At 49.6% G+C, this 20,809-nt stretch overlaps 1 protein-coding gene across 1 annotated transcript in view; it reads right to left on the bottom strand.

Moving 5' to 3' along the window:
• scrib (scribble planar cell polarity protein) overlaps nt 1–20,809 on the bottom strand; it is a 138,698-nt gene that overhangs the window by 104,865 nt on the left and 13,024 nt on the right. The window contains exons 2-4 of the mRNA XM_052016028.1: nt 7,182–7,320; nt 3,773–3,851; nt 3,127–3,216 (exon numbers count right to left, since the gene is read on the bottom strand). Coding sequence (XP_051871988.1) covers nt 3,127–3,216; nt 3,773–3,851; nt 7,182–7,320 — 308 coding nt within the window. The remainder of the gene's footprint in view (nt 1–3,126; nt 3,217–3,772; nt 3,852–7,181; nt 7,321–20,809) is intronic.

Here is a 20,809-nt window from a genome sequence, read left to right as displayed (position 1 = left end):
GGTCCCTCATGGTAGGCTGATCAGAAGATTAGGCACATGGGATCCATGGAGTCTTGGTAGATTGGATTCAACATTACCTTGGCCATAAAAGATAGAGGGTAGTGGTGGGGGGTGTTATTCTGACTGGAGGTCTGTGACCAGTGGTGTTCCGCAGGGATCAGTGCTGGGGCCTCTGTTGTTTGTGATATACACATATGATATGGACAAAAATGTAGGTGAACTGATTAGTAAGTTTGCAGACAACACAAAAATTGGCAGAGTTGTGGTGAACGAGGAAAGTTGTCAAAGGACAGCAGGATATAGACCAGTTGGAAATGTGGGCAGAGAATTGGCCGCTTGATCTTAATCCAGTGTGATGTGTTGCACTTTGGGAGGTCAAATGCAAGAGCATAGTATACAGTAAATGGCAGGACCCTGAGGAGCATTGATGTACAGAGGGGTCTTGGGGTGCAAGTCGATAGCTCCATGAAAGTGGCAACACAAGTAGATAGGGTGGTAAAGGAGGTGCACAACATGCTTGCCTTCATTGTCAGGGTGTTGAATAAAAATTGGGAAGTCACATTGCACTGTATAAAACTTTGGTCAGGCCACATTTGGAGTAGGGAGACTGTGGATGCTGGAATCTGGAGCAACTCACAATCTGCTGGAGGAATTCCTTCCCTCTCCCACAGGTGCTGCTCGACATGCTGAGTTCCTCCAGCAGGTTGTTTATTGCTCCACATTTGGAGCATTGTGCACTGTTCTGTAATGTCATGGCTGAATCAGTCTTCACCTCAACACCACATCCCCACTCCCTCCCATGTCCTTCAGCACCCTGTCAAAGGACGGCTTGAAAGATTCAGTGAATGTATTTAAGCTGTACATTGGCGGAGGAGATCAGAGAATCCAAAGAGATTTTACAACTACATTTAAGGGTAAAAGTCACCAGAGTGTGAATAGGGCACCTCACAGACCAAGTGGACATCTTTGTGTAGAGCCGCAGGAGATGGGTGAGGTCCTCAATGGATATTTCTCCTCTGTTTTTACCTTGGAGAAAGACAATGAAGACTTTGGAACGAGGGAAAGTTCATGGGGCTGCCTTGATAGTCTGCATTACCGCAGAGGAGGTGCTGGATGTCTTAAAATGTAAGAAAGTAGATAATCTCCAGGGCCTGGCAGGTATATCCAAGAACACTGTGAAGGGTAGAGAAGAAATTGTGGACACCCTGGTTAAGATATTTGCTTCATCATTATCCATGGGTGAGGTGCCAGAAGACTGGAGGGTGGTGTGCTTTTATTTAAGTAGAACTGCAAAGGAAAACCTGGGAACATATAGAAGTGGAGGCCCATGACTAGTGCTGTGCCTCAGGGTCAGTGCTGGGCCCATTGTTTTTGTCATCTATATCAATGATGTGGATGTGAATGTACAGGGCATGGTTAGTAACGCCAAAATAGGTGGTATTGTAGACAGTGAAGGTGGTTATCAAGAACTACAGAGCGATCTTAATCCGCTGGCTATGTGGACCGAGGAATGGCAAATGGAGTTTACAAGTCTCATGTCAGTGGTAGGGAAGCTATTGGAGAGAACTCTTAGGGAAAGGATTGATGAGAATTTGGAAAACCATGGCCTAAATAGGGACAGTCAGCATGACTTCATGCAGGGCAAGACATGTCTTACAAACTCGATTGAGTTTTTGAGGAGGTGACAAGGGTGATTGATTAAGGTAGAGCTGTGGATGTTGTTGACATAGATTTCAGTAAGGAGTTTGACAAGGTCCTGCATGGGAGGCTCATCCAGAAGATTAAGGTGCATGGGATCCAGCATAACCTGGTCGTTTGGATTCAGAATAGAAGGGTAGTGGTCGATAGAACTCATTCTGGCAGGTGTCCGTGACCAGTGGTGTTCCTCAGGGATCCGTACTGGGACCTCTGCTGTTTGTGATGTATATAAATGACTTGGACAAAAACATGGATGGTGGGTTAGTAAGTTCACACATGATACAAAGGTTGGTGGCATTGTGGATAGTGTAGAAGATTGCCAAAGGATACAGTGAGATATAGATCAGGTGCAGATATGGTTGGAGAAATAACAGATGGAGGTGCTGAACTTTGGGAGATCAAGCATAAAGAGACAGTACACAGTCAATGGCACGACCCTGAACAGTGTTGATGTACAGATGGATCTTGGGGTACAAGTCCATAGCTCCCTGAAAGTGGCTGCACAGGGTGATAGGGTGGTAAAGAAGGTGTACGGCATGCTTGCCTTTATTAGTCAAGGCACTGAGTTCAAGAGTCAGGAAGATATTTTGCAGCTTTATAAATCTCTGGTTAGGCTGCATCTAGAGTATTGCATTCAATTCTGGTCGCCCCATTTTAGGAAGGATGTGGAGGCTTTGGAGAGGATGCATAAGTGGTTCACCAGGATGCTGCCGGATTAGAGGGTATGAGCTTTAAGGAGAGGTTGGACAAACTTGGGTTGTTTTTCTCTGGAGCGGCGGAGGCTGAGGGGAGACCTGATAGAAGTTTATAAGATTATGAGAGGCGCAGACAGAGTAGACAGCCAGGATCTTTTTCCCAGGTCCAAATGTCTAATAAAGGGCATGAATTTAAGGTGAGAGGGGGTAAGTTCAAAGGAGATTTGCGAGGCAAGTCTGCTTTTTTTTAAACAGAGAGCGGTGGGTGCCTGGAATGTGCTGCCAGGGGTGGTGGTGGAGGCAGATACAATAAATGCGTTTAAGAGGCTCTTAAATAGGCACACAAATGTGCAGAGAATGGAGGGATATGGAGAATGTGTGGGCAGAAGGGATTACTTTAGTTAGGTACTTAATTATGTTTAATTAATTCAGTGCAACATGGTGGTCTGAAAGGCCTGTTCCTGTTCCTGTTCTGTGCCGTCCTGGATAATGGCAGAACAGGATTGAGGAGCCAAATAGCCAACCTTCATTCCCAGTTCCTACTTCCTTGGACCATGGGGACACAGGACCTTGGGGTGGGGGGGGGGAGGTAACAGCACACGAGAGCTTTGGTTAAACTGTCAGGGAGAAGCTGCTGCTTTTGCTCTGTGCAGACGGCTGCCAATGACATTCTCTGTTCAGCACGTCGCTCTGTATGTGTTCTGGTGCTGGGATGCCGAAGGAGATCACTTACTTGCCAATGTCGTTTGGCAGAAACTGCAGAGAAACGTCATTGAGGGAGAGATGTGCGAGGATCCGTAACTGCGTGAATCCGTCAGGCAGCCTATGAGAGAGAGTGGAAACACTGGTGGGCGCAGGAACACGCAGACACAAAGCAGCCCCGAAGTTCCTCTGTTCCTTCACCAGCTCACCCCAGTCACCCCGACCCTTCACCCTCCCTCCAACCAGTCACCGCTGACACTTCGCCATCCCTCTGACCCTTCACCTTCCCTCCGACCCTTCACTCAGTCACCCCTGACCCTTCACCCTCCCTCCAACCAGTCACCACTGACCCTTCACCCTCGCTCCGAGCAGTCACCGCTGACCCTTCACCATTTCATTCCACACAATCAGCAGCCACAAGTGTCGGGGCCAGTGGGCAGTGTCCAGTCAATGATTGGTGCATCTATGAGCAGGGTTAAGCCTTGAGGTCAAGGGTCAGTGGGAAAGGTCCACCTCAGGGTCAGGGGTCACTGAGTAACGACGATCTCAGGGTCAGGGGTCAACGGGTAGGGTCCACCTCATGGTCAGGGGTCAGTGGGTAGGGTCCACCTCAGGGTAAGGGGTCAGTGAGCAGGGTTGAGCCAGGCACAGTTTGGTTCGTTGAGAGTTGACTGTACCTGGAGAGAGGGTTCCCACTGAAATCAGCGATTTCCAGAGATTTGCAGAACTTAATACTCTCTGGAATTTCTGGAATATCTGTGGAGACAAAAGCAGCAATGTGAAATAACACCCCCCCGAGGAATAAGCTGGTTGATGCATGAAAACTGTGGAATCACCAGAGTGGGGGTGGGAACAACTGTCCCGGAAGGTGCACACGCAGACTTCACGTCGACAGTCCCAGAGGAGAGCTGGTAGAGAGGAGCCTGCACATCCAACAGAGTCACGCACCACCACCAGCACACCTACAGGGCAGTGCACCACCACCACAACTACAGGGCAGTGCACCACCACCACAACTACAGAGCAGTGCACAACCACCAGCACACATACAGGGCAGTGCACCACCACCACAACTACAGGGCAGTGCACCACCAACACAACTACAGAGCAGTGCACCACCACCAGCACACATACAGGGCAGTGCACCACCAGCACACCTAGAGGGTAGTGCACCACCACCAGCACACCTAGAGGGTAGTGCACCACCACCAGCACCCTTACAGGGTAGGGCACCACCACCAGCACCAGCACACCTACAGGGCAGTGCACCACCAGCACCAGGACACCTACAGGGCAGTGCACCACCACCAATACCCCTACAGGGTAGTGCACCATCACCAGCACACCTACAGGGCAGTGCACCACCACCAGCACACCTACAGGGCAGTGCACCACCAGCAGCACACCTACAGGGCAGTGCACCACCATCACCAGCACACCAACAGGGCAGTGCACCACCACGACCAGCACACCTACAGGGGCAGTGCACCACCAGCAAACCTAGAGGGTAGTGCACCACCACCAGCACACCTACAGGGCAGTGCACCACCACAGCACACCTACAGGGCAGTGCAAGCACCAGCACACCTACAGGGCAGTGCACCACCACCAGCACACATACAAGGCAGTGCACACCACAGCACACCTAGAGGAGAGTGCACCAACACCAGCACGCCTACAGGGTAGTGCACCATCACCAGCACACCTACAGGACAGTACACCAACACCAGCACACCTACAGGGCAGTGCACCACCACCAGCACCAACACACCTACAGGGCGGTGCACCACAACCAGCACACCTACAGAGCAGTGCACCACAACCAGCACACCTACAGGGCAGTTGCACCACCAGCACAACTATAGGGTAGTGCACCAACATCAGCACACCTACATTGCAGTACACCAACACACCTACAGGGCAGTACACCAACCACCACCACACCTACAGGGCAGTGCAGCAACAGCACACCTGCAGGGCAGTGCAAGACCACCAGCACCAACACACCTACAGGGCAGTGCACCACAACCAGCACACCTACAGGGCGGTGCACCCACCACCAGTACACCTACAGGGCAGTGCATTATCAGCACATCTAGAGGGTAGTGCAGCACCACCAGCACTAGCACACCAACAGGGCAGTGCACCACCACCACAACTACAGGGCAGTGCACCACCACAATCAGCACACCTATAGGGCAGTGCACCACCAGCACGCCTACAGGGTAGTGCCCACCACCAGCACACCTAGAGGAGAGTGCACCAACACTAGCACCCCTACAGGGTAGTGCACTACTGCCAGCACACCTACAGAGCAGTGCACCACCGCCAGCACACCTACAGAGCAGTGCACCACCGCCACCACACCTACAGGACAGTGCACTACCACCACCACCACCACACCTACAGGACAGTGCACTACCACCACCACCACACCTACAGGACAGTGCACTACCACCACCACCACCACACCTACAGGACAGTGCACTACCACCACCACCACACCTACAGGACAGTGCACTACCACCACCACCACCACACCTACAGGACAGTGCACTACCACCACCACCACACCTACAGGACAGTGCACTACCACACCTACAGGACAGTGCACTACCACCCACCACCACACCTACAGGACAGTGCACTACCACCACCACCACACCTACAGGACAGTGCACCACCACCAGCACTAGCACACCAACAGGGCTGTGCACCACCACCACACCTAGAGGGCAGTGCACCACCAGCACACACACAAGGCACGGCACCACCAGCACACCTAGAGGGTAGTGCACCACCACCAGCACCCCTACAGGTTCGTGCACCACCACCAGCACCCCTACAGGGCTGTGCACCACCACCAGCACCCCTACAGGGCACTGCACCACCACCAGCACACCACCAGGGCAGTGCACCACCAGCACACCTACAGGGCAGTGCACCACCAGCACCAGCACACCTACAGGGCAGTGCATCAAAACCAGCACACTTACAGGGCAGTGCACCACCACACCGACAGGGCAGTGCACCACACCACCACACCTACAGGGCAGTGCACCACCAGCACACCTAGAGGAGAGTGCACCAGCACCAGCACCCCTACAGGGCAGTACACCAACACCAGCACCAACACACCTACAGGGCAGTACACCAACACCAGCACACCTACAGGGCAGTGAACTACTGCCAGCGCACCTACACGGCAGTGCACCACCATCACACCAACAGGGCAGTGCACCACCACCACCAGCACACCTACAGGGCTGTGCACCACCACCACCACCAGCACACCTACAGGGCAGTGCACCACCACCACCAGCACACCTGCAGGGCTGTGCACCACCACCACCAGCACACCTGCAGGGCAGTGCACCACACCAGCACACCCTACAACTGGACACAGTTCGTCTCTCCCCCACCTCTCGCCCAAGAACCAACGTACTTGGGCAGATCTGTTCAACATCTGGTTGGGAAGATCCAAAATTCAGAAGGGCAGAGCCTTCACCCTCTCTCTGTGCAGTCACCCTTGCTCTGTACAGTCACTTCTGACCCTTCAGCCTGCCTCCGTGCAGTCACCCCACGACCCTTGATCCTGCCTCCGTGCAGTCACCCCACAACCCTTCACCCTCCTGCACAGAGTTTCAAACAAAGGGACACAGTTACAAGACTGAGGGTTGGGCATTTAAGACTGCGGTGTGTTGGAAATTTCTTCTCCCAGCGTGTGGGAAATCCTTGGAACACTCTCTCCAGGGCGGCTGCAGAGACTAAATCACCGGGGGCATGAAGAGGAGGTCGTTGAATTTTGGAAGACCAGGAATTGAGGGTGACGTGGACCTGGCACAGAAGCGGAGGTGATCTTTATCCTTGGTGGACAGAAGGGTGGTTGTGGGCTGGTGCCGAGCACTCTGTGGGGCCGGGGGCAGTGTGTTACCCCACTATTTCCCAGACCGATGACCGCACCCAACTCATCAATGGTCCGCCACTTGCACTGTCCCCACCTCTCCCCCTCCCACCCACTGCGAGCCAGGACTGGGTTTTCCAGCCTCTGCCCCTCTCCTCTCCCTCAGCCAGGCTCCCACTCACCGTTTCGAGAGATGTCCAGCTCCACAAGCTGCATGAAGTTGGCCACCTCTGGCGGCAGCCGCTGGATCTCGTTGTCGCTCAGGCCCAGTTTGCGCAGGTTCAGCAGGCGGAAGAAACGGCTGTTGGGAGCAGAGCAGAGCTGAGGAGGGGTGGGAAAGGGCCCAGGTCTGCACTGGCATCTTGCTCCTGATTTACAGATAAAACAGCCTCAACTTGCTGCACCCCAGCCCTTCAAACCTGTTCTGCCATTCGTTAAGGTCATGGCTGACCCTCTGCACCAAAACTATTTTGCTGCATCACATTCATTGATTCATTGAATATCCAGAAACCTGCCCAGCTCTGCTTTGTATGAGCTCAGTGACTGAGCCTCCACAATCGGGACCTGATCTAGTGTATCCTGAGATGTTGTGGGAAGCTTGGGAAGGAACTGCAGGGGCCGGGGCAGAGATATTTCAAGTCAAGTGGAGTTTATCGACATGTGCACAAGTTCGGTGAGGTGCAAGGTACAATGAAAAACAGGCACATAGGTTTCAGACAACACAGAATATAAATTATACATAGATACTTGCATCATCATAGACAGGGTTACTGCAAGTAGGCTCTTCCACCTAGATCAGGAGAGATAAGTACGAGAGGACATGGCTTTAGGGTGAACGGGGAAAGGTTTAGGGGGAAAATTAGAGGAACTTCTTCACTCAAAGAGTGGTGGGAGTGTGGAATGGGCTGCCTTCTGATGTGGTAAATGCGGGCTCGCTCTTAACTTTTAAGAGTAAATTGGATAGATACATGGACGAGAGAGGTCTGGAGGGGTATGGGCTGGGGCAGGTAAATGGGACTAGCAGAATAATGTTTCGGCACAGACTAGAAGGGCCAAATGGCCTGTTTTCTGTGCTGTAGTTTTCTATGGTTCCATCATTAACCACAGGTGAGGTAGGATGGGTGGCAAATGTTGGGCTTTCATTTCAGAAGGGCTGCAAGGGCAAGCAGGGAACTACAGGCCGGTCAGCCTAACATCAGTTGTGGGAAAGTTACTGGAGGGGATTCTGAGAGATAGGTGCTAACTGCATTTGGAAAGGGAAGGACTGATTAGGGATAGTCAGCAGGCTTTGTATGTGGGAGATCATGGCTCACGAATTTGGTAATTAGTGATTGCTTTATCATTTTCACATGTACCGAGGTACCATGAGAAACTTTGTTTTACATTCCATCCATACCAATCATTTCACCACATCAGTACATTAAGGTAGTACAAGGGAAAAGCAGTAACAGCATGCAGAACATAGTGTTACAGTTACAGAGAAAGTGCTGTGCAGGCAGACGGTAAGGTGAAAGGGCCACGATGAGGTCAATAGTCCATCTTAATTGTGCAAGAGGTCCGTTCAAGAGTCTTAAAACAGCAGGATGAGGTGCCCAAAGGACTGACAAGGGCAGGGTGGTAGACATTGTCTCCACAGACTTTAGCAAGGCCTTTGACAACATCCCACAAGGTAGGCTGGTCTGGAAAGTTAGAACACATGGGATCCAGGGTGAGCTTGCCAACTGGATACAAAGTTGGCTCAGTGGAAGGAGGCAGAGGGTGGTAGAGGACAGTGAAGAACGTAGAACAGTACAGCACAGGCCCTTCGGCCCATGATATCTGTGCTGACCATGATGCCAACAATGGTGCCAAATTAAAGTCGTCGCATCTACCTGGACGTGATCTGTATCTTTCCATTCCCTGCCTGTTCATGTACCTGTATACAGGTAAATGCCCCTTAAATGCCACTATTGTATCTGCTTCCACCACCACCCCTGGCAGTGCATTCCAGGCACCCACCGCTCTGTATAAACAAACCTACCTCACAAATCTCCCTTAAACTATCCCCCTCTCACCTACACTCTAGTATAGACATATACATGCTGGGAAAATGATTCTATCTACCCTACCTATACCGCTCAAAGTTTTGTGTACTTCTATCAGGTCGCCCCTCAGCCTCTGATGCTCCAGAGAAAACAGTCCAAGCTTGTCCAACTTTTCCTTTTAGCTTATACTCTCCAACACCCCGACTGATGAAGGCAACTATGCCGTATGCCTTCTTTACCACCCTACCTACTTGTGTTACCATTTTCAGGGAGCGATGGAGTTAACGTCATGGAATCAGAGAGTTACACAGCTTGAGTATAAGGGTTTGAGTCGTAAGGAAGGACTGGAGAGGCTGGGACTGTTTTCCATGAAGTAGAGGTGGCTGAGAGGTGACCTTACAGAAGAATATAAAATCATGAGGGGCATAGATAAGGTGGTGGGTAAATGGAACGAGCTGTCAGAGTAAGTGGTGGAGGTGGGTACAATTACAGTGTTTCAAAGACATTTAGACAGGGAAATGGGCCAAATGTACGCAAATGGGACTAGCTCAGGTAGACAACTTGGTCAGCATGGACGAATTGGGCCGAAGGGCCTGTCTCCGTGCCGTCTAACTCTGTGTCATTGTTACTTTATGGGACTTATGAGCCTTTAGCCCATTAGTATATCTACTAATTCTATAGTGATGGTGATGGTATTTACTTCCTTCTGAGCATAATTCTGCGTAAATGGGAAGGAAGTCGATGGAGGTGGCAAGAGATAGAAACACAGAGAACAAGCATGAGAGAGAGAGAGAGAGAGAGAGAGAGAGAGAGAGAGAGAGAGAGCACGCGCAAGGGTCAGAGAGAACGTGAAGCAACAACTGGGAAGTCAGATAGGGGTAGGACAAGGAGTAAATGGCAGGGCACTTGAAGATTGATGAACAGGGGACCTTGGCACTGAAGTCCATAGCACCCTGAAAGTAGCAACACAGGTAGATAGGGTGGTGGAAGGGGCATTTGGCATGCTTGCCTTCATACTTTGGGGCACAGAAGTTGGGACGTTAGACCAGACCTGAATATTGTGTGCATTTCTGGTCTCCACACTATAGGAAGGATGTGGTTGCGCTGGAGGGAGTGCGGAGAAGATTCACCCAGATGCTGCCTGGATTAGAGGAATTCAGTTATGGGGAAGAGGGTCTCGACCCAAAACGCCAACTGTCCATTTCCCTCCTGACGCTGCCTTACCTGCTGAGTCCCTCCAGCTTCTCGTGCTTTTCACCAGGAGGTTGCCCGGAACGGAGGGCTGTAGTTATAAGGAGGGGTTGGATGGGCATGTTCTATTCTTAATGGAACGTAGGAGGCTGAGAGGAGCCTTCTATAGGTTTACGACATTATGAGGGGCATAAATAGGATAGTTTGTCAGAATCCTTTTCTCAGGGCAAGTCTAGAACTAGAGGGCACAGGTTAAGCGAGAGCGGAGAAATTTAAAGGAGATCTGAAGGGCAGGTTTTTCACAGAATGAGCTACAAGAGAGGTGATAGAAGATATAATTACCATTGCACAGGTCCTTGGATCGGAGGGATATGGACCTAATGTGGGCAATTGGGATTAATGTAGATAGGGACCATGGTCGGCATGGACAAGGTGGGCTGAAGGGCCTGTTTCTGTGCTGTACATTTCTACAGCTAAACAAGAACAAGGATGTGAGAAGGTCTGGGAGAGGTGGAAGGTGTACATGTGCGAACTCACCCTGAAACTAGTGAGCTGCCGTGGGCTGTGGGTGTTCGTGTCCGCTTCTGTCAATGAGTTCAGATACCAATGACTGACCGGAAACTGTCCAGTTAATCACTGTGTGGATGATAGATACCAGGACATCAGCGAACTGGAATTACCCAGGAGGTTGCAGCAAGATGCACCAATTGCACAACACAAAAGCTCTGTGTTTACACGTCGATGAGCCACATAAAATTTTGGACTGATATTGCATTACCATGCAAAGCTTTACTGGAGCCTGAAACCAGAAGAAAGTGCTCACAGTGGAGTTCATTCCCACGCTGCCCCCACAGAGCAGTCATGAGAGACAGCGTGCGGACAGAGAGGAGGAGAGAAGGAGCTCCGCCAGAGTAAACAAGGGTGCAGGAGGGATTGAGTGCAGAGAGAGTAGGGGAGTGGGAGAAGCAGGTGAGAGAGAGAGCATTGGTGGCAAACAGGTGAGGCGTGTTTGTTTCCTCTGGTTTTCAGCTTCAATGACGTCTTGCATGTTATGGTAATAAGTGCCCAAATTTTCTGGTGACTCATCTGTATGCCAATACAAAACAGTGTGTTGTGAAATGGGTTTAGGCTTGCTGTAATCTTCCTGGGTAGGGGTAATTGCACACAAATTTTCTCCATTTCCCACACGTCTGCTCTCACTCCCTGCCTTCCTCAGACAGAAGGGAGACAGAGACACATGAGACTGCAGATGCTGTAATCTGGAAGCAGCAAAACAAGCTGCTGGAGGAGCTCAGTGGGTCAGGCAGCATCTGTGGAGGAAAATGGACAGTCGATGTTTTGGGTCCTTCATTGAGACTGAAAAACTAGACGGGAGACAGTCAGTGACCAGACGGGAGACGGTCAGTGACCAGACGGGAGACAGTCAGTATGAAGAGGTGAGGGGACGGGGTGGAGCAAGAACTGGCAAGTAATAGGTGGATCCAGGTGAGAAGGGGGGAGTGGAGATAGTGACAGAGGCTGGGAGGTGATAGCTGGGGGTGACAAAGGGCTGCAGATGGAGTCTGATGGGACAGGAAGGTGGAGCATGGAAACAAATAGGGGAGGTGGGGGAAGGACAGATGGGAACAGTGGGGGGAGGGGAACCCAGTGGGATGGGTGTGTGGGTGATGGGCAGATGGAGGGGGTGGAGGAGGGGGAAGAGACAAGGTGATGGGGGGTGGGTGGGTGTAAGAGGAACTGGGTGGATCAGGAGAGAGAAAAGGAAAAGAGGGGGAGCAGGTTACCTGTAACTGGAGAATTCAATGTTCATGCTGTTGGGTTGTAGAACTGCCCAGGGGAAATATGAGGGGCTGTTCCTCTGGTTTACACTGGGCCTCACCCTGGCAGTGGAGGCGGCCGAGGACAGACAGGCTGGTGTGGGAATGAGGGAGGGGAGTTAAAGCAGCCTGCAACTGGGAGCTCCAGATGGTGATGGTGGACAGAGAGCAGGCAGAGTGGTCGCATAGTGTGTGCTTGGTCTCACCAATGTAGAGGAGGTCACATCGAGAGCACCAAATGTAATAGACAGGGCTGGAGGAGGTGCATGTGAATCTCTATCACATCTGGAAGGGCTGTTTAGGCCCCTGGATAGTGGTGAGGGAGGTGGTGTAGGGACAGGGGTTACACCTCCTACAGTTACAGGGGAAAGTGCCTGAGGTGGGGGAGGAATGAGCAAACCAGGGAGTCATGGAGAGAGTGGTCCCTGCGGGTTGGGGAGGGGAAAAACTTTGTGGCTGGCGGAAAGGATAATGGCTGGATGTGTAGGCTGGTGGGGTGAGAACAGAGGTCCCTTGGTCCTCACCTTTCACCACCCTGCTCTCCACATCGAGCACATCATCCTTCACCATCTCCGCAACCAGAACCCACCACCAGCCACAACTTCATCTGCTTTCTGTAGGGATTATCTCTCCATGACTCCCTGGTCTGCTCACTCCTCCCCACCAACCCCAACCCCAGCATCCACCTCCCTCTTGGACCTAAACAGACAGAGGTTCACGCAAGCTTCCTCCAACCTGGACTCCAATTCAGTGCTCACGATGTGGCCTCCTCTACAGACCAATCCCAGACTGGGCAGCTGCCACCTCGAACTTCCGGTTGCATGTCAATGCAAGTCTCCTTCCCATCTCCACACTGATCTGCCATTCTCAGCCTTCCCCATTACACGTTGATCGCAAACACAAACTGGAAGAACACCACCTCATATTCTGCTGCGTTACCCTCCCCTATCTGGTCCCATCTGCCATCTTCCACAGACCTATCCTCCTGGGTTTCTTCTCCCTTGGCTTACCTTTCCTACCTCTACCTGATTTCACCTGCACATCATCCCTCATTTGTTCCCACCCAGCGTGTCCCACCACTCCTCCCACCTGGCTCCATCATCCCCCTCTCCTCTGGTTCCACCTATTACCCACCAGCCCGTGTCTCACCCCTACCCTCATTTCTATATACTTCCCTCTACAATCTCAGTCCTGATGCTGGGTCTCAACCCAAAACGTCGACTATCCCTTTGCGTACTAAGATGTTGTTTGACCTGCTGAGTTCTTCCAGTTCATTTTTTTGCTGGGAGTAGTTACCGCTGGGTTGGGAGACTGTGATCAATGGGGTGACACAGGGATCAGAGCTGGAACTCCGGTTGCATCAATGATTTAGTTGAGGGAACCAAGTACAATATATCCAAGTTTGCAGATGATGGTGCCATTATGGATTGTGTGGAGAGGGTACAAAGGCCCAGAGTTATGGAAGAGGTGGTTACAGATGGTGGATCCTCTGGTCACTACAGAGATAGCCCATCATACACCTCTGCAAATATAGAGAATATGTGGAGGAATGGTCACCAAAGACATGTGGGACTGAGGTAACTGATTTACTAGGAGCTGGCAGTCGATGGCCTCAATGGGCTCCATTGTGCTAGAACAAGAACAGCTGGGCAGCATTAACCTTAACCTGGAGGTTTTATCAGAGATACAGGTGATCATGTGACTGAGCCAGGCAAAGTGGCAGGAACAAAATATGAGGCCAAAAGGAAGTTCACAACGTTGAAATGACCAAGCCTTTAATGTCCAAAGGTGGAGAGCTGCTCAGCTGCTGCAGCCTTCATCCCATATCTCCATCACCTCCAGACAACAGTTCAATAATCAGACAGTCATACACCATGGAAACAGGCCCTTAGTTTAATTCGGTATCGTGTTCGGCGCAGACAGCGTGGGTCGAAGGACCTGTTCCTGTGCTGTACTGTTCTATGTTTTCTACCCCTTATCTCTGGTATAGTGGAGGGAATTAATAGGAATGTGCAGAGATAAAATGGACTAGAGTATTTATTGAAAAGGTGCGTGCTGCTCGGAGGGACTCTGTGAGACACAGGGCCTGTTTCTGTGCTGCATCACTCTGTAGCTCTACCTTACTGACTTCCAGAGATTCTGGAATGCTTCCTGCAGACTGACGTATAATATCAGTCATCCTACCATTTAAGAAGGGAGAGAGAATGTAAGCAATTATCAGCCTGTTAGGCTGACATCGATAGTTGGGAAGACTATGGTAAAGGATGCAATACCAAGACAAAATAATAACTTGATGAAGCAGAGTCAATGTGGAGTGATGTTTGACTGATCTAGTGGAGTGCTTTGAGATGCATCTAACAGAATAGATGAAGGTAAATCCATGGATCTGTTAAAGTCATACAGCACAACAACAGGCCCTGCGACCCACCATCAACTACCCATCCCATTAACAAACATTTGTAGCCTTCACTACCTTGGTGATTCATGTGCTCATCTAGATACTTCTTAAAATATTTTGGTCAGGTCCCAGGGATTTATCCACCTTTATGCACAACAAGACTGCCAACAGCTTTTTCAAAATGTTGATACGTTTCAGGACCTCACTCTTCTCTTCCCTGAACTCATGAGCTTCCATCACATTCTCCGCGGTACATACAGACAAGAAGTATTCAGTTAAGACCTGGCCCATCTCCTGTGGCTCCACATGCAGATGACCACACTGTGATCCTCAAGGGGACCTGTTCTCTCCCTAGTTACACTTTTGTTTTTTTAGGACACTTAAAGAACCCTATCATTGAAAAATTATTAGGATAGATAACTCATCGGGGCTGAACAGGATATATCCAAGGTTATTACGGGAAGCAAAGGAAGAGATTGCTGCGCCCTTGGCGACGATCTTTGCGTCCTCACTGGCCACAGGAGTAGTGACAGATGACTGGAGGGTGGCAAATGTTGTTATGTTTAAGAAAGGGAATAGGGATAACCCTGGGAATTACAGACCAGTGAGTCTGACTTCAGTGGTGAGCAAATTACTGGAGAAGATTCTTAGAGACAGGATTTATGTACATTTAGAGAAGCATAGGCTGATTAGGGACAGTCAGCATGGCTCTGAGAGGGGCAGGTTCGTGCCTCATGAGCCTGATTGAATTCTTTGAGGATGTGACAAGCACATTGATGAAGGTAGAGCAGTGGATGTGGTGTACATGGATTTAGTAAGGCATTTGATAAGGTTCTTCATGGAAGGCTTATTCAGAAAGTCAGGAGCCATGGGATCCAGGGAAACTTGGCTGTGTGGATTCAGAATTGGCTCACCAATAAAGACAAAGGGTGGTGGTAGATGGAGCGTATTCTGCCTGGAGGGCAGTGACCAGTGGTGTTCTGCAGGGATCTGTTCTGGGACCCCTGCTCTTTGTGATTTTTATAAGTGACTTGGATGAGCATGTGGAAGGGTGGGTTAGCTGATGATACAAAGGTTGGTGGTGTTGTGGATAGTGTAGAAGGTTGCCGTAGATTACAAACAGGATATTGACAGAATGCTGACCTGGGCTGAGAAAGTGGCAGATGGAGTTCAACCCAGATAAGTGTGAAGTGATACACTTCGGGAGATCGAATTCGAAGGCAGAATACAAGGTTAATGGCAAGACTCTTAGCAGTGTGGAGGAACAGAGGGATTTGGGGTCCACGTCCATAGATCCCTCAAGGTTGACGCACAGGTCGATAGGGTTGCTAAGAAGGCGTATGGACTGTTGGCCTCATTAGCTGGGGTATTGAGTTCAAGAGCCATGAGGTGATGTTGCAGCTCTATAGAACTCTGGTAGACCACACTTGGAGTATTGTGTTCAGTTCTGGTCGCCTCATTATAGGAAGGATATGGAAGCTTTAGAGAGGGTGCAGAGGAGATTTACCAGGATGTTGCCTGGAGTGGAGAGCATGTCTTATGAGGATAGGTTGAGTGAGCTAGGGCTTTTCTCTTTGGAGCGAAGGAGGATGAGAGGTGACTTGATAGAAGTGTACAAGATGATAAGAGACATAGATCAAGTGGACAGTCGAGACTTTTGCCCAGGGCAACAATGGCTAACACAAAAGAGACATAATTTTAAGGGATTGGAGGAAGGTGACCGAAGGGCCTGTACTGTGGTGAGGTGTTCTATGTTCTAATCTTAGGATTCTCCTTTACCTTATCTGCCAAGGATCTCTCATACCCCTTTTTGCCCTCCTGATTTCCTTCTTTATCCCCATATCCTTTATATTACAGGGGATTTGCTTGATCCAGCTGCCTATACCTGACATATGCCTCCCTTTTTCCTGACAAGAGCAGAAATATCCCTCACGAATCAGTATTACTAATCCCGCCAGTTTTGCTCCTCTCTCTACCAGGGACACACTGTGGTACCTGCTTACAGCCTCTCCCAGTCAACACCCTGTCGCCTCGATTTAGGAGGTAGATGGGATGTACAGAACCAGGGCTCAAAGTCTCAAAATAAGGGATCAGACATTCATAAAAGGCACAAGAAGCAGTGTCATAACTCTTTGCAAGAATGCACTCAAAATAAAATTGACCAAAATGTCTACCCTGGCATTCCACAGGAAATTTTTAAATCAGCCCGTTAGCCACAGAATTTTGAGACAACAGGACTAACCCAAAGATACAACTTACTTTTCTGCTTTCACCACAGAGTTTAGATCATGTGATTGTCCACAAAATTTCCACATCACTGGAGTAAGAACTTTTCAAGATGCTGATAAACTCAGGAGTTCTTCCCCATCAAAACCGCGCTTGAGAATCAATGTCAAGTGGGCTTACTTAGGTACAGATGGTACCATCGAGGAGAAGGTTTGGTGTCAGATCAATTGATGATTTTTGGATTATTACAGGCCAGTGAGCCTGACATCAGTAGTGGGTAAATTATTGGAAGGTGTTCAGAGAGATCAGATATACAAGTACTTGGATAGCCAAGGGCTGATTAAGGATAGTCAGCATGGCTTTGTGTGTGGTAGATCGTGTTTAACGAATCTTGTAGAGTTTTTCGAGGAGGTTACCAAGAAAATAGATGAGGAAAGGCTGTGGATGTTGTCTACATGGACTTTAGTAAGGCCTTTGACAGGTCCACATGGGAGGTTAGTTCAGAAGGTTCAGACACTAGGTATCCTTGGAAAGGTTGTAAACTGGATTCGAAATTAGCTGTGTGGGAGAAGACAGAGAGTGGTAGTGGATGATTGTTTCTCAGACTGGAGGCCTGTGACTAGTGGTGTGCCTCAGGGATCTGTGCTGGGGCCATTGTTGTTTGTTGTCTATATCAATGATCTAGATGATAACGTGGTAAATTGGATCAGCAAGTTTGCTGATGATACTAAGATTGGAGGCGTAGTGGACAGCAAGGAAGGCTTTCAAAGCTTGCAGAGGGATCTGAACCAACTGGAAGAATGGGCCAGAAAATGGCAGGTGGAATTTAATGCAGACAACTGTGAGGTGTTGTATTTTGGAAGGACGAATCAAGGTAGGATGTACACAGTAAATGGTAGGGCACTGAGGAGTGCAGAGGAACAAAGGGATCTGGGAGTTCAGATACATAATTCCCTGAAAGTGGTGTCGCAGGTAGACAGGGTTGTAAAGAAGGCTTTTGGTATCCTGGCATTCATAAATCAAAGTACTGAGTATAGGAAATTGGGATGTTATGGTGTGGTTGTATAAGACATTGGTGAGGCCAAATTTGGAGTATTGTGTGCAGTTCTGGTCACCTAACTATAGGAAGGATATCAGTAAGATTGAAAGAATGCAGAGGAGATTAACGAGAATGTTGCCGGGTCTTCAGGAGTTGAGTTACAGGGAAAGATTGAACAGGTTAGGACTTTATTCCTTGAAGCACAGAAGAATGAGGGGAGATTTGATAGATGTTTACAAAATGATGAGGGGTATAGACAGAGTTAATGCGAGTAGGCTGTTTCCACCTAGATTAGGAGAGATAAGTAGGAGACGACATGGCTTGAGGGTGAAAGGGAGAAAAGTTTAGGGGGAACATTAGGGGAACTTCTTCACAAAGAGTGGTGGGAGTGTGGAACGAGCTGGCCATCTGATGTGGTAAATGCGGGCTCACATCTTGAGGCTTAAGAAATAAATTGGATAGATACATGGACGGGAGAGGTCTGGAGGGTTATGGACTGGGTGCAGGTAAATGGGACTAGCAGAATACCATTTCGGCACAGACTAGAAGGGCCGAATGGCCTGTTTTCTGTGCTGTAGTGTTCTATGGTTCTATGATTATATAAATGAATACCTGGGAACCAACCTTTAGCAACTTGCAAGAGAACGATGAAGAGCATTGACCAACTGCACAGTTGGGACCTCCTTTGAGTGATCACTAGACATAACTGCATTTAAGGTGACAGTGTGTAGAAGTTAGTGAAGAGTTAAAAGTTTTTAAGGTCATGGGTACACAGAGGCCACATCAATGCACGGTATTTTGCTGTATTTTAAATCCAATTATTTTTAGTTTCCAATAACACAACTCTGATGTGTTTAAGCTAAACTCAGACAAGGAAGAACTATCAAAAAAAAAGTAATGAATCTTTGGAATTCTCTAACGTCATAGATTCATACAGCACGGAAACAGGCCCTTCGCCCCAACGCATCCATGCTGACTGTGTTTCCCAGTGAGCTAGTCCCATCTGCCCTCGTTGGCCCACAGCCCTCTAAACCTCTCCTATCCATGGACTTATCCAGATGGCTTTTAAACGTTGCTAATGTGCCCCGCCTCAACCACTATTTCTGGCAGCTTGTTCCAAATACGCTCCACCCTTTGTGTGAAGAAGCTGCCCCTGATGTCCCTTTCAAATATCTCGTCTCCAACCTTAAATCTTTGCCCTCTTGTTTTTAGCACCCACTCCCTGGAAAAAGACTATGTGCTTTTACCCTGTGTATGCCGTTACCTTCTCCATGTAAATACAGACAAGAATTATGTAAGACCTGGCCCATCTCCTCTTGACCAAAGAGGATGAGGAGACTCAGTTGCCGAGGATGACCAAGGTAGTGGTCAATGGATATTCAGATATTAAGGGAATCAAGCATGAGAGTGCTGATGTAGACCAGCCATGATCATATCCAACGGTGGAGCCGTTGCAAAGGGCTGTGGCCCACTTCTCCTTATACAGCTGAAGGCATTCCAAATCCCTGCTGCTGCCCAAGTCCTAATCCATGTCATCCCACTGACCCACTACGACTGTGCTCACTGACCTGTACTGGTTTCCATAAAACAATTGGTGCACTGTACTGCTGCCGCTATAACAACAAATTTCACGTCATATGTCAGTGATAATAAATCTGATGCTGACAATTCTGACTTTAACTACTGTTTTCAAATCTCTCATAATCCCTTCCACCCCTAACAACCTTTTGTACGTTCTCAAATGTCAGCCTGTTTCTCTCCCCACAGCTACTGCCTACCCTGTTTAGTATTTTCAGCATTTTTTAATCTTTGACCTCCAGCACTTGCAGTTTTTTTAATTTCAGACAATCAAAACCATATCAGGCTCCAGCACCAAACCAGTGCCAACAACTGGGTCACCTGAACACGGAGGTGCAAAGTGTACAAAGCTTGCAGGAGTGCTGTGTGAATTTAACAAACTCTCGCTGATCAAATAGGCCGCAACTGAAACCTAAAACCTAATATTTAAACAGTCAATACTGTTTATGAATTGTTCCAACTCCTTCACGGACTAACAGTCGGTCCACTTCTGACAAACAACATGTGCTGCAGACATTTTAATTCAAATGGGGTAGTGGCTGTGTAAAGCAGCACTGAGGCAATGTCATCCTGCACCTAATCTGTAAATCACAGCAGAATGCCCCAAATATGTGGCACAACCTCAGCAACGAAAGGGCCACGGGGCAGGACAGGCTGGATAAACCGACAGTTAAGACTTGGACTTGAGTGAACAAGAGAGCAGACAGGTCAGTTTCTCCCCAGGTGCCAACAAGCAGTTACTGTTGGTCCCAGCACACCAGCCAAGTACTCCAGGGAAATCCAGTCTCAGGACAATGGTACACATCACATTTACAAACACACCTCGGGCACGGACCAACACGGGGGAACAACACAGTAATTACTTAAAGGGATTAAAATGATTTAAATATAAAGAACTAAAACATTTCCATTGAGTTCATCCGTTTCCTGGATACCACTGTTCCAAAAAACAACATCAAAAGAGGAAATGCACAAATTCTGACCACTGTGGGAATCGAAGTGTTACAGAACCATGAACACCCACTGTCAGCAAGGAGTTAATCCTGAGTGTGGAGTCAGGCGTCACTGGCGAGCATGGAGTGAGGTGACAGTGGGGCATGAGGCGTCACCGCCGAGCGCGGAGTCAGGCGTCACCGCGCAGTGGGGCGGCAGCGCCGAGAGCAGAGTGGGACATCGGTGTGGAGTGGGGGCGCCGGCGCGGAGTGGAGCGTTGGTGTGGTGGGGAGCAAGCGCCGAGCGCATAGTGGGACGTTGGTGTGGAGGGGGTTGGCAGCGCTGAGCGCATAGTGGGGCGTTGGTGTGGAGTGGGGCGGTGGCACGGAGTGGGGGCGTGGGTGTGGAGTGGGGGCATGGGTGTGGAGTGGGGTGGTGGCACGGAGTGGGGGCGTGGGTGTGGAGTGGGGCGGTGGCACGGAGTGGGGGCGTGGGTGTGGAGTGGGGTGGTGCACGGAGTGCCTGCTCTTCCATACCAGTGGGGAGTAATTACTTGGTGCTTACTCCAGAGTGGAGAGTGAGTTGTAAACTTCATCTGCCATTT

Source organism: Pristis pectinata, chromosome 5 (genome assembly GCF_009764475.1).
Source record: "Pristis pectinata isolate sPriPec2 chromosome 5, sPriPec2.1.pri, whole genome shotgun sequence".
In the NCBI taxonomy this organism is placed as follows: Eukaryota; Metazoa; Chordata; class Chondrichthyes; order Rhinopristiformes; family Pristidae; genus Pristis; species Pristis pectinata.
This window is presented reverse-complemented; position numbering and strand designations above follow the sequence as displayed.